General features: G+C 34.8%; 1 protein-coding gene across 4 annotated transcripts in view; it reads right to left on the minus strand.

Moving 5' to 3' along the window:
• The window catches only part of LOC150098782 (lymphoid-specific helicase-like), a 310,277-nt gene that overhangs the window by 137,601 nt on the left and 157,417 nt on the right, over nucleotides 1–15,259 (minus strand). For all 4 annotated transcript variants that reach the window (XM_090404891.1, XM_090404888.1, XM_090404889.1 and 1 more), the window contains one exon: nucleotides 14,936–15,118. In XM_090404891.1, the coding sequence (XP_090261017.1) occupies nucleotides 14,936–15,118 (183 nt within the window). The remainder of the gene's footprint in view (nucleotides 1–14,935; nucleotides 15,119–15,259) is intronic.

Here is a 15,259-nt window from a genome sequence, read left to right on the forward strand (position 1 = left end):
AACGTGAGCAAGTTACTGAGGCATGACTTACCCTTAATTCATGAGTGTATTACTGCCTGGGAAGGCCTTCAGTACATATATACAATAAACCCTGTTTAATTTGAGAAACTGGTAATTCATCATCACATTTAATGTAGTTTTATAAGCATTTCATATAATATTTTGAAATGCTTAATTTTTAAATATAATACGAACTATTTGGTTTTGATTAATTTCAAGTTTATAATTTCATATCTACTCTAAAATAATACTTCTTTTCCTGGATTTTTCATTTATCCTCTAAAATACAGGTACCCCTTGATTAACGCAATTAATTAATCCCTCAATGTTACCGCATATATCAAAATCGCATTCATCAAATATTATAATCAATGGTAAAAATCACAATTTGCCACTTTTGATTACTGTATTAATAATTCGTTTCATATGGTACTCTTTTAGAAAAGATAAAAAAATTAATAAAAACTAAACGTTTAATAAATGCTTATACCTACATTAGTTACTGCAATTGTTTATAATAAAAAGTTATCAAGAGTTGTTTGAACGGTTTTAGTTTTTTTCTTATCAGCATAAATTCTACGATAACAAGCAAAATGACTCTCTGGACCTCGGCAAACAAGCATTCTTCGATTAACATCTAGATCCATATCCATTACTTGCTGCTTAAGCGATTCTAAATTGTGAAATATCCAATTCTTTGTTCTCTCTTTTGGAATCTCATTTTCGCATTCCATTTGTTCGTTGTCTTCATATGGCATTGTTGTTCAATTTCAAGAAGATTGCTGTCACTGAAATCTTTTGAATTTGAATCCAATAATTCTTTAATATCTTCTGCATCAACACCATCAAAATCAAGGTCTTCACCAACTGCAACAATTTCTTCAACTACATTGTTCACAGGATTTTGAAAACCACATAAGTCATCAGCGCATTTTGGCAAAAGGTTTTTACAAACAGCTTTCATGCAGCTAAAAGACACTTGTCTTCTAGCTCCCACGAGTCATAAATGTTTTCAATTGCATGTTTGATGTTAAAATTTTTCCAAAATTCTTGGAGCACAATCGCAATTTCTCCCATTGTTGTTTCTACTACTTTGAGAATGCCTTTTTAAGAAAATAGGCTTTGAAAGCTGCAATGATGTCCATGGATTGGAGCAATGATGTCATATTTGGTCGAAAAAATAAAATTTTTACATTCTCGCACAGATCATTAAGAGAATTTGGATGACCAGGTGCATTAGCTAAAAGCAAAAGAGCTTTGAAAGCTAATTAACTGGCTGGCTCTGAGGCTCTGGGAGCCTGGTTGTGTGGGTGGAATGACATCATCATGCTTACGACTTTCTTTCTCTCTGCCAGGAAACACTCCTCGAGGTTTGCATGTATTTGCGTGGTAAATTTAAAGGTGTGTTAATTAAAACTCTTGCCACATATATAAAGGGATTGTCGCAAATTGATTAACTGCGTTAATCAAATCCTGCATTAATAAAAACCACGTTAAGCAAAGGATACCTGTATTTTTAATGTACTGACACAAACTTTCAGTGGAATATGTCTCATCATTATTCAGACTGCTTATTGTTGACTGCACAAGTGAACACAGAACCATTCTGTGGCTAGCAAGAGAACTGTGAAAGATGATATCCAGGAGGAATGCAATCATGAGTATATATATATATATATATATATATTAGTACTAGATGTATAAAAAGCTATACAAATCATGAAATGTGGAAAGACAGCTAGAGCACACATTTTACCTAAAATTATTATATTAAGCAGTATAAATTTTTTTAATAATTACAGTGACTAATTCAGAAGCCTTGAACAGAAAGAAAAATCTCACATGACTAAAACATAGATTCCATTGTGACAATATATATATATATATATATATATATATAAAAAGAAGGGGTGCTTAAGGGTCAAAGCCGTATAACTGAGAGGAGACCTCCACATCGCCTTTAAAGGAATGCAGAGAACCCATCAGGGCTTCTGACCTTATGTCCAATCCTCACCTTCTCGTGATGCACTCTGTTGGATATCTACCTGGATACTGAATGAACGAGGATGGGCTGACAATATGGTAAAAAAACACTCAACAGGCATACAGTCTGGAATAGATATCCATACTTGAAGTAGAAAAAGCTATCAAAGGCTTGCAATGTGGAAAGCCAGCAGGAGTAGACGATATTCGACCAGAAATACTTAAGTGTGGTGGTATAAAAGTCTTATAGTGGCTGCACTGAATAGTTCAGAAAGCCTGGACAGAGAGACGAATTCCCGACGATTGGAGTAGAGCTCTCATAGTACTCACATATAAAAAGGGAAATAAAACTGAATGTGAGAATTAGAGAGGTATTTCCCTATCGAGTGTTCCTGGCAAGATTTATGCAAGTATACTTGAGATACAGTTTGGAAGAATTTTGGAAGAAAAGCCTGGTGAAGGACAAGCTGGATTCAGGCCAAATAGAGGCTGTCAGGATCAGATCTTCACTTTACGACAAATAGTTGAGAAAGCATGGGAATATAACAAAGATGTATATTTAAGTTTTGTCGATCTGGAAAAGGCATGTGACAAGGTGCCAATGGAGCATTATATCAAGCAATACTTAGTCTTTATTTGAGTTGTAAGTCAGCAGTTAGAATTGAAGGAAGTACAGGAAGATGCTTTAATGTTAAATCTGGTGTGAGACAAGGATATACATTATCCCCTCTGTTATTCATTATCTACATGGATCACATTATGGATGAAAGTGGTATTAAACATGATATCAAAATTGGAGATATTAATGTCAGCTCTTTGCTTTATGCAGACGATGTTATACTTATCAATAAATCCACTACGAGTCTGCAAGATTCCTTGACTAAATTGAATAACTGTTGTTGTAATAGATATGGTATGAAGGTCAGCAATAAAAAGACAAAGACAATGAAAATAGGCAGAATTGTTGAAAATGTCAACTGCATTGTGAACGGGGAACTTGTGGAAACAAGTAAACATTTCACCTACTTAGGCACGACTTTTTGTGAAGATGGTAAATTAAATATGGAAATAGACAACAGAATCAATAAAGCTGGTATAGTAGGAAGTCAATTGAATAAATTCATATGGAATAAGAGGGAAATTAGTTGGAACACTAAATTAGCTGTATACAAGACAGTGTTCAAACCAGTTTTAACTTATGGATCTGAGAGCTGGGTCAGAAGTGAAACACTTGACCAAAGACTAGAGACTGCAGATATGAGAGTCCTGAGAAAGATTAGAGATGTGAACAGATGGCATCAATGGCAATATCATATTAAAAATGAGGATATTAGGAAAGAACTTGACATTGTCAGCATCCAGGAATGCATTAGCAGAGCTAATCTTAGGTGGTATGGTCATTTAAACAGAATGGGCGAGGAAAGATTGGCAAAATAGTTCTCTGCCAGATTGGCAGGAAAACAACCCAGAGAAAGACCAAGATATAGGTGGTTTGATAGGGTACAAGTGCCTTAGACGACAGAAATATAAGATCTGATAATATTGGAGTCTTGACAAGTAACAGACTGATCTGGAGGAAAATTGTAGATAGAAAGTTAGTAATGATGTAAATTTTTCATGTAGTACTATCATATCCTGTACACGGCAGGAATTTGATGATGATGATGAAAAAAAAGAGATAAGATAAACAATTTATCTTTTTATCTATATATACACAATGTGAAAAATATAGAGGAACTGTCTTACTAATAATCAGGGGAAGATTTAGGAAAACATACCTGAGATGAGGCTAAGAAAAACTGTTGTAAGGAAAAGTGATGAACAATCCTGAGTTTAAGCAAAATAGGCATTATCAAAACCAGTGTTTTACATCTCACAAATAATTCAGAAATCATGGCGTATTACGGTATTACAAAGGATCTATAAATTTTGGTTATTTTGAAATGGCATATAATAAACCTAAGAAAAAGAAAACTGCATGGTGCAATATGTATCCTTATACAAAATAACATATAACCTTTTAATTGGCAAATCGGTAGTTATAACTACCGATTTGCTGCACAAACAGCTGGTTTCAAGAATAAGACATGATTAAATGATTGATTAAAACTAGGATATTATTGCCCAAAAACTATGACAATAGGCAGGAAAACACACAATGTCAACTGCAATTCTTGATGTAAGCCTACAGAACAAGTTACATATTTCCTTAAGCCTAGTATTTAAGACTAGTTAAATAAATATATATGGGCAACTGAGAAATCAGTCATAATACTAATTTAGAATTAGGTTAATACTATTTTAATTAACACTGTTTTAATTAGAATTAACACTGTGTTTAATCAATTTTAACATGTGGATCTAGAGTTGGGTTAGTGATAAAATAGCTGATATCAGAGACTCGAGACTACAAATGAGCTCTGAGGAAAATAAAGGTGAATAAATGGCATCAGGGCACAACCATAATAAAATGAAGAACTTAACCTTGACATTATTAATATTTAAGAATGCTCAAGCAGAGCTAACCTAAGATGATATCATCGTTTAAATAGAATAGCTAATAAAAGATTACAAAATGCAGTTAAATGCTTAGGAAGAAGCAATCAAATCAGAGACCAACATATAATATTCCAAATTGGAAGAAAATTGTGAACAGGAAATAAACTGTGAAACATTGTGTTGGATTATAAGAATACCTGGTATAAGTCTTAAAGGTATATACTAGAAAATGAATATAATGATGATTCCTTTCATTAGAAACAAATATAAGATAAAAATCAGTACCCATGAAAAATAAGGATAAAGCTGTTCCTATATAATCATAACACAAAGCAAAGTAAGGGTTGTAATAACGGGGTTTTCTTTTATTATTTATTTATTTTTTTAATTTTTTCTAACCTTTCGATGCTGTGCCTTTGTAATACTATTTACTTTTTTTTATCTTATCTTCAGTTGTGCATTTTGTAATAATATGATATTTCTTTATTTTATCCTCTCCACTAGTTGTATAATATTGCTTTCTTTATCCTAGACCTCTATAATTTTTATTCGTTAAACTTTAACCTTATTTTTTCCTTTCATATACTCAGTCAATCTTATTTCCCTTTCTCTACTTTCAGTATTCTTTCCTTATGCCGGAGAACATTAGAACTTTATTTGATTATTACTAGCTGAGCCACTAAAGTTCTCCAAATGGCGTAAGAAATTAATTATACTTCCAGCAAAGTTTCTCCTCTATAATTGTATACAGTCGTGGCTAACTCTTAACTCAAAATTCGTGCCAAATTCCAATCTATTGAGCTCACAGGATCGGTTTATTTTGAGAACAGTGCAGTTGTGAAAAAGATCAGATGGCACTCCTTTTAATTATGACAAACATGTTTATTTATACTAAAACATTAATACAAGGTATGCACTAAAAGGATGCTACTTTCCTTTCCTCTCTAAGCTAAGCACAAAAAAAACATCATATAGGACAAATTCTTAGGCATTCAACAATTACTAATGAAGTAAATTATTAAACAATTAAATTAGATAACTATTAACTATCAGCCCATTTACAGTTAGGAATTTCCATGCTTTGATTAATTATAATCTCCAATTTCAACCTTCACATAAAATATAACACTCTTGCAAGCTACTTCTCATAACATTATATTTCTTAATTCAATAATCTTGTCAATTCTTCTGAACCATTTCTTTACAATACAATGCAAGTTAAATTTCTCATTAATGTCGTACAATTACTTTAGATTCTCTCTATGCGAGCATGTATTCAATCTAATGTATATAGCAGTTCTATGAATTCAGTCTTTCTAAACAGTCCTTCACATCATTAATAAAAGTAAGTTTTTTCAACAAAAATCAACTCACATGACTCCTCCATAGGAACAATGCACTTAGTCGTATTTTCTTTATATACTTATTCTGGATCCCCCTCTATGCTAGGGCTTGATCTATCACTTTAGATGTTTCATAGAATTGTGTTCTCCACTGGAATTTCTTGCGGGGCTGGAGTGCGATCTTCCGACGTTGTAGGCACTCGGACGTAAGGTCTGATGGTCAAGGCTTTGTCATCCTGGTCCTGGGGCCGCTATTTGCTCTACAAGGCTTCACCTCCGGTTACCCTCCATAAACTCATCTGGGATCTGGCGTAGTCCATGGATCGGCTCCCTCCTTTTCTCCTGGAGACAACTCTGCCGATGCTCGATAGTTGATTCTATCATCATCATCATCAAATTCCTGCCATGTACCCTCAAGGGGTGTACAGGATATGACAGTACTACATGAAAAATTACATCATTACTAACTTCCTATCTACAATTTTCCTCCAAATCAGTCTGTTACTTGTCAAAACTCCAACATTATCAGATCTTATATTTCTATCGTCTAAGGCACTTTGTACCGTATGAATCCACCTATATCTTGGTCTTCCTCTGGGTCGTTTTCCTGCCAACCTGGCAGAGAACACTTGTTTTGCTAATCTTTCCTCTCCCATTCTATTTAAGGGACCATACCATCTGAGATTAGCTCTGCTAATGCATTCCTGGATGCTGACAATGTCAAGTTCTTTCCTAATATCCTCATTTTTAATATGATATTGCCATTGATGCCATCTGTTCACGCCTCTAATCTTTCTCAGGACTCTCATATCTGCAGTCTCTAGTCTTTGGTGAAGTGTTTTACTTCTGGCCCAGCTCTCAGATCCATAAGTTAAAATTAGTTTGAACACTGTCTTGTATACAGCTAATTTAGTGTTCCGACTAATTTCTTTCTTATTCCTTATGAATTTATTCAAATGACTTCCCGCCATACCAGCTTTGCTGATTCTGTTGTCTATTTCTAGATTTAGTTTACCATCTTCTGTAAAAATTGTGCCTAAGTAGCTGAAATGTTTTACTTGTTCCACAGGTTCTCCATTCACAACACAGTTGACATTTTCAGTGATTCTGCCTATTTTCATTGTCTTTGTCTTTTTATTGCTGACCTTCATACCATATCTATTACAACAGCTATTCAATTTAGTCAGAGAATCTTGCAGATTTGTAGCGGATTTATTTAGAAGTATAACATCATCTGCATAAAGCAAAGAGATGAATTAACATCTCCAATTTTGATATCAGGTTTAATACCACATTCCTTCATAATGTGATCCATATAGATAATGTACATCCTTGTCTCACACCAGATTTAACATTAAACCATCTTCCTGTACTTCCTTCAATTCTAACTGCTGACTCACAACTCAAATAAAGACTAAGTATTGCTTGATATAATGCCCCATTGACACCATATAACTGCAGCGTATTGAATAGCTTCTCTCTTGGCACCTTGTCATATGCCTTTTCCAAATCGACAAAACTCAAATACAGATCTTTGTTATATTCCCATGCTTTCTCGACTATTTGCCGTAAAGTGAAGATCTGATCCTGACAGCCTCTATTTGGCCTGAATCCAGCTTGTTCTTCACCAAGCTTTTCTTCCACAATTCTTCTCAACCGTTTCTCAAGTATACTTGCATAGATCTTGCCAGGAACACTCAGTAGGGAAATACCTCTGTAATTCTCACATTCAGTTTTATTTCCCTTTTTATATATGGGTACTATGAGAGCTCTACTCCAATCATCGGGAATTCGTCCCTCTGTCCAGGCTTTCTGAACTATGCAGTGCAGCCACTGTAAGACTCTTATATCACCATACTTCAGCATTTCTGGTCGAATATTATCTACTCCTGCTGCCTTTCCACATTTCAAGCCTTTGATGGCTTTTTCTACTTCAAGTATGGATATGTATTCCTGACTGCATGCCTAGTCAGTGTTTCATTTAGCAGTTTTTCAAAGTAATTACTCCATACTTCAAGGATATCTTTTTCTCCTGTTTTCATTTCACCTTTATCATCTCTAATTCCTTTTACAGCACTCTTTCCTCCATTCCTAAGCTTCTTCAACAACCTCCAGAATATTTTGCCACCTTCTTGATATTTATTTTCTATATTCTTGCCAAAGTCCTCCCATGACTTTTGTTTAGCTAGTTTTACACAGCGTTTAGCTTTCTTACATTTGTCTCTGTATTCTGTAAGAGTAAAAGCTGACTTATTTGCCAGGAACTTTTGATATGCTTTCTTCTTTTCCTTCACTGCCTCTTTAACTTCCTGTGTCCACCAGGGAGTTCTGATTTTTTTTATCCTTGCACACAACCTCACCACATGCCTCTCTGGCAGAATCAATCAATGTTTCCTTCAGAGTTTGCCACTGAATCTCCAAGGTTTGATTCCTGTTCTCAAACTCTTTCATTTTCTTTTCAATAATATTTCTGTATTTTAGTCTACAGTTCACATCTGAGAGCTGCTCAACTTTTATTCGCTTTAAAACTTTCTTATATGTTATTCTTTTGAATATGAAATTCAATTTTATCCTGCTCAAGACTAAATAGTGATCACTTCCAATTTCAAATCCTCTGTACACTCTGGTGTCCTGCACCAGGGAGAAAACATCACTATCAACAATAACATAGTCAATGAGACTTTTCTTATTCCTAGCCTCTTCTCTCCATGTGAATTTGTGCACATTTTTATGTTGGAACATGGTGTTAGTAATAACCAGTCCATGTCCTGAGCAGAAATCCAACAGATATTTGCCATTATTATTAGCTTTGCTCTTTTCTCCAAATTTTCCCAAAATATTTTTATATGTCTCACAATCATTTCCTACTCTGCTATTTAGAGCCCCAACAAGGACCAACTTTTCCTTTTTCATTGTGTCAGTTGCTTTTTCTAAAGCCTCAAAAAATTCCTCCACTTCTACCTTAGTAGAACCTTCTGTGGGACCATAGGCACAAATAAGTCTCATTGTCCAGGTCCCCATTCTTGTATTTGCCCACATTACTCTACTTGAGACTGACTGCCATTCAAGAAGATTAGCCTCGTATTTTGTGTTGAATACTATGGCTACTCCTTCTTTTCCTTGATTGTCATTGCCTGAATATAACATTTTGTATTTATTGCTCAGAAAGATCTCACCAGTTTTGGTCTTTTTTGTTTCAGTCACCCCTATTATGTCGAACTGGTACTTATCTAATTCCTCAACTAGCTGCATTTCTTTGCCATTCAGGCTTCTTACGTTGATAGTACCGATCTTTAACTCTGGTGATGTTGAGATGGGATTTGTTTTCAGATTTGTTCCAGTAGCTGACTTTTCGCTGTTCGCCCTGGTTCCCTGGCGAAAACAACGGGGGCCTTGTTTAACCGGCGACGTCCCAGCCGGCATGAAATTTTGTCATGTTGTACCATCATTTTTTATTTTGGTTTAACCAATAAGAATACAATTTGGTCGGCTAAATTCCAAATTGCCAGCCCATCCTCGTTCGTTCAGTATCAAAGTAGATACCCAACAGGGTGCACCACGAGAAGGTGAGGATTGGACATTAGGTCAGAAGCCCTGGTCGGTTCTCCGCATTCCTTTAAAGGCTATGTGGAGGTCTCCTCTCAGTTATACAGCTTTGACCCTTAAGCACCCCTAGTTGATTCTATGATCCTTTTATTTGTCTTCTCGTGGGACCCTTCACAAAGGTTTTAGACTCCAGATATTTCCGTGCAAACTTTGAATTAAGGTTTGATACCCCCGTACCTTTCACGTGCAAACTCTTATCCATCAAGAAAGTTCTGGCTTCTAGATCTCCCTGAAGTATACGTTTTATCCCTTTTACAGCATAGCGTAACAGCTTCTGATGTATACTGCCCTCGTTTACTATTGACCTTGGAGGTGGTATCAGACTGCTTTGGTTACAATAGGTTTCTTTTTCACCCAACATTAAGTGATAACATCAAACACATTTCTGAATTCTAAAGTGTTGCCCTTGAACTTCTATTTTAAGATATTTGTTTAGTCTATTCTAGCATGTTTAATTCCTCTGGGTCTCTATAGATGGGCTTTGGTATTTACTTAAAAAAAAAAAATCTGCTAACGCCTTTTTATTCCCGTATATACGGGAGTAGGCGAGGCCATTTAGCCCTATCTAACTTTTGGAGACTGAGTGGGCAGTTCAATCTCCACTGGAACCCAATCAGAGACAGATGGCCCAAGGCTATCACTAATTAAGCGGTACGCAGTGAAGAGAGACGGCTCAAATGTGCCGCCATCTCGTGGTCTCTAACCCTAACACAATATATTTAATGTCTGAAATAATGTGGGTTCTACGGTCGATTTTCTTGAGTTTACAGGACGAAAAACCCGAGTTTCCGGGAGGAAAAACCTGCTTGCCCGTGCCAGAGATCGACTAACTCGGGAACCGGTCGAAAAAAGGCTTAGAAAAATTTCCTCTAGTCGCCGACTAGACTCGAAACCAAGACTTCCTTCGTGCGGCCTAGCGCGATGGTGTGCAAACGCCACATCCACTGAGCTACACAGGCTCATGGTATTTACTTACATAGATAAATTCGAACATATTTCTGATTTCTAGGGCATTTTCCCTTGAACTACATATTCATATATCTTCTATTTACACAGTATCGTGCTAATTTTTCTGGGCTAATTTATATGGGCTGTTAGTATTATTTACATTTAAATTTTACAAGTTTACGTTTTGTGAATTTTGGATGCAACTCCTGTAAAAAGTCGATGCAATAAAACTTTGGAAAAATTATGACACTGCATCGAATTTTACAGGGTTGCTTCTTTGAGAGAGATCACAGTTGGCTTGATAGGGAGAGATTATCATTTGCATTGAAATGCTTGCAATTCTTGGTACGACTTGCTTTTTTTAAACAGCAAAATGCAACATTAGTGTTTCAAAATTTCCCAGTTTACAACATTATGTTTTAAAAATTATCCTCTCTCTCTCTCACACACACCTACTTTATTTGAATACTACATACTAGTGAGGAACATACAGCACAAAAGGCAAAGAAATATGTTAAATGTCTATAGATAATTAGGAATGACAGCCTGTTTCGTCTTTGTCTATCAGTGACTATTTAGAAAGAAAGAAAAAAAAAAAAAATATGAGGAGGAAACTGACAATGTTACCTATTCCACAATACCAGTGGCACAAGTGACTCTTAATCCTATTCTCAAAAAGAGAAAAAAGACTGCAATATTAATATAGTTGATCCTTGCATGCACACTGAGTGATCACGAGCAGATGAATCTAGGGATACTCATCTTACCAAAACAGACAAATGAAGATACTAAAAGATTGTCCTTCAAATAAAGGCTCTCTCTTTTCAAATGACCATAGTGATGATGAACATATTGGCCTGGATAAATAAGAAAATATGATAAAGTGAAGAACAGAAAAGGAGATGCAGGAAAAAAAAAATAAGAAGATTAAAGAGGAAAAAAATGAAGAAAAATCAAGACAGTACCATTAACAGGAGGTATTTTCCTTGAAAGGCAATGCTTTAAAAAAACAAAAATGGAGCAAGCAATGCCTGTAATGTAATCATCATCTTCCTTATACCCTCTTTTACCTTGCGGTGTCGAGGGTCCATTGATCATCGGACCTCACTCCGTTTACAGGATAAGGTGGTCAGCCTTATGCCCAGGTGTATCCTATGGCCTGTAGTGTTGAGTTCTCAAGGCCAGTTTGCCTGCTTTGCGGGATGAAAAACCCCAGAATAAACTGGGGGAAAAACCCTGCTGTCCACGCCCAAGATTGGCTAACTTGGCTATGGCTGAGGAAGATCCTTCAGCTCCTCACGTCACCAACAGGAATCGAACCTAGGACACTCCTTCCCCAGGCATATGGTTGCGAAGCGCATAGCCACTAAGCTAACCACGCGGACCTATTGAATTCATTAACTATTTCTAAAGACTATCAGTTCAACTTACATCCACCTGATATTACCTTCTAACCAAATTGCACTTATTCTCGTTGAATTCTGAACTCCACTTTTCTGTCCACATAATCAATCTTTCAAGATCCCCTTTGCAAAAACTGAGATCCAAACAACTGACTACTTTATCCAGCTTCACATCATTAACAAATAAAGAAAGAAATTTTACTCATAATATATAAGTGCAAAACAATAAGAAACTTAATACCAAAATTTAGGGTACCCTATGCCTAAGCAATTGACACTTAACATAACTTAGCATTTGTCTATCTGTTCATGTCAGACAGAGGATTCTGAATTGGAAATGTCACTTATCTCCTACTAGCAAAGCTGGAAAGAGGATGTTAAATTTCTGACAGCAATTAATCAATTTAGTTAAGGAAGCTGCAGACCAGTACTGGATTTATACAACATTATCTACACAGTATAAAGAGAGACATAGCAACATCTCCAATGATATGAGAGTTAATGCTATTTTCCTTCAAAAAGTGATCCATACTGATGATAAATAAGAATAGACGTGCACCTTTGACTTAAACCTGATTTTACATCAAACCATCTTTCTGTACCTCTATCAATTTTAACTGCTGAATTACAACTTAAGTATAGATTATGTAATGCTAATGCTAAATATAATCTCCCAATTATACTATAAATGGAGCATGTTGAATAACTTTATTCTTGATACCTTGTCATATGCCTTTTCCAGATCTACAAAACTTTATCAAAGTAATTATTCAAAACAACAAGATCCTCCATTTTTAATGTCTTCTTACTGAAGTCTCCTCACGTTTGGCTTTTTTTGTTTGGCTATTTTTTTTTTTTTTTTTTTTTTTTTTTTTTTTTTTTTTTTTTTACACATTTCTTTGCATCCTTATATTTTGCTCTGTATTCTATCAGAACAGGTGTTGATTTACTTTATAGGAACTTTTCATGTTATTTTTTTTATTTTTTTTTTTAATAAAATTGCCTTGGACCTCTTGGGTCTGCCATGCAGTTCTGATTTTGAATTCTTGCATACCACTTCACCATATGCCTTCCTTCCTGGCTGAATCAGTCAATGTTTTCTTCAGTGTCTGCCACCAAGTTTCCAAGGTCTGATTCTTGTTTTCAAATGCTTTTCCATTTTGTTCTGAAATAGCATTATATTTGTGTACAGTTCATTCCTGGAAGCTGCTCACAATTGATTCTTTTTAAAACTTTCTTAATATTTCTGCTTTTCACGGGACATTCATTTTTATATTACTCAAAACTAAATGATCATTTATTTCAAATCCTCATTATAACTTGTGTTGTGAACCCACTTAAACATTTTCAGCTACCAACAATAACAATTGATAAGATTTATTTCTTATGCCTTCTCTCCACGTGAATTTGTGTACATCTTTATTCTAGAACATGGTTTTAGTAATTAGTCCATGTCCTGAACAAAAATTCAGCAGATACTTGCCATTATTACTAGCACTACTCTTTTCTCCAAATGTTCCAAAAAAACATTCCTATATATAAAGTATTTATCTCTATTCTTCTGTTCAGATCTCCAACAAGGACTAACTTTTCCCATATTTCTGTTGCCATCTCTTACAATTTGAAAAATTCTTTCACTTCTTCCTTAACACAGTGGCATCATAGTGCAAATTAGTCTCAATGTACAAAGCTCCACTGTGATGTCTGTCCACATCACTCCATTTTACTTATTTACCATTCAAGAATATTATCTTTATGTTTAGTTTGGTGTTCTATAGGCACTCCTTCTTTCACTGATCATTACTTCATATATATAACATCTTGTAGTTATTTAGAAGAATTCATCTGTTTTTGTTTGTTTTGGTAACACATTTATGTTGATATGGTACTTCTCTAATTCTGCCATTTCCAGCTATTTTTTATTGATATTTTTTAGATGGATTGTGCCCATTTTCAATTCTGAATATTAGCTAATTCTAACATTCAACTCTGTTGATGTTTCTAGTAGCTGAATTATCAAAGTTTATCCTGAGAAAAACAGTGGGGGGAGGGGAGTAATCCCATTTAACCAGATAATGCTCCAGCCAGCATGGCATTTTTATCTTGTTCTACCATCACCTTTTGATTTAAGCTAATACCTTTGGTATGCCCAATCCAAAATTGCAACCCATCCATCTTTGTTCTTTCAGTATCCACGTAGATATACACTAATAGAGTTGAACAAGGTAAGGATTGATCATTAGATCAGTTCACCACATTTCTTATAAAGATATAAGGAAGTCTCCTTCAGCTAGTCACACCAACTTTGAGAGTTGGTGTCACTAGTTGAATGAGACCAATCTTTTGTACTATTGTCCAAGCTGTCATGTGGCTACCTGTCATACCTAGTTTCCTCCTGATTATCTTTATTCATTCTTTCAATGAGCAACATTTTCTCCAAACACCTAACACTAAATCCATCCTACAAGTATAAATCCTTTTCACCATCAAAAATAGTCCCAGTATCCCATACTGCTTCCCAGTTCTTTTGCACGCTGAATCATTAAATCAAACGTCACATCTTGAGTTATGAATGTTACATGCTGGTAACAGGTTCACAATCTTGACTGCGTTGATCTTCTTGTTCACTCATTTATATCTCTTCTCCCTCATTGTCGTTATGTGAACATTAGTTCACTCAGCATTACTCAGACTTACAAGTTTTAGCCTAGTTAAATGCTACAAATTAAGCCTTCTGATGAAAATTCTATGAATTTAGAATAAAAAAGTATTAATTACTTTTTTAAAGAACCATCATCTCATTTCCCATTTCCCCTTGAGTAATAGGTTCGACTTCTTGGCATGAAGAACTATTATCTGAAACTAAAAATTAATACACTCCACAAAGGATTGAGGAAATGAAAGAGCTGAGGCAAGAATTTTTTTTTTTTTTTTATATACAACTTATACAATTTTTTGTTTTTGAAAAAAACAACAACTAAATCTTCTAGTTAGTGCATTATTAATAATAGGATATTTATTATTCTTTTAATGAAAATTCTAATTTTTCAAAAAATAAATTAACTAAATAATTTAAAATCCAGAGCTTTTCATAAAAAATACCGTAAAGATTTCATTAATAGCGTTTTTTTAATTATAAAAGTAAAATCTTACTTTAGGTGCAAATCTATGAAATTCTGCAACCCAATTTGTAAGAATAGACAGAGGAGCACAAATTAGGAAGGGGCCTGGAACTGCCATTTTTACCAGATGTGCAATTTGAGCAATACACTGGATTGTTTTTCCTAATCCCATTTCATCAGCAAGAATACCATTCACACCAGTTTCGTATATCATCTAAAAAAGAAATACCTAATATAAAAAAAAATATATAAAGAAAACAAAGAAAAAAAATTCTAAAACCTTCCAAGTAGGTGATATGAAAAAACAGGGTTAAAATAAAATTTTATGCTTTTGAACAAGTGTAGCAGGTTAGTT

Source organism: Typopeltis vanoorti, chromosome 15 (genome assembly GCF_054136105.1).
Source record: "Typopeltis vanoorti isolate ZY-2024b chromosome 15, IOZ_Tvanoo_1.0, whole genome shotgun sequence".
In the NCBI taxonomy this organism is placed as follows: Eukaryota; Metazoa; Arthropoda; class Arachnida; order Uropygi; family Thelyphonidae; genus Typopeltis; species Typopeltis vanoorti.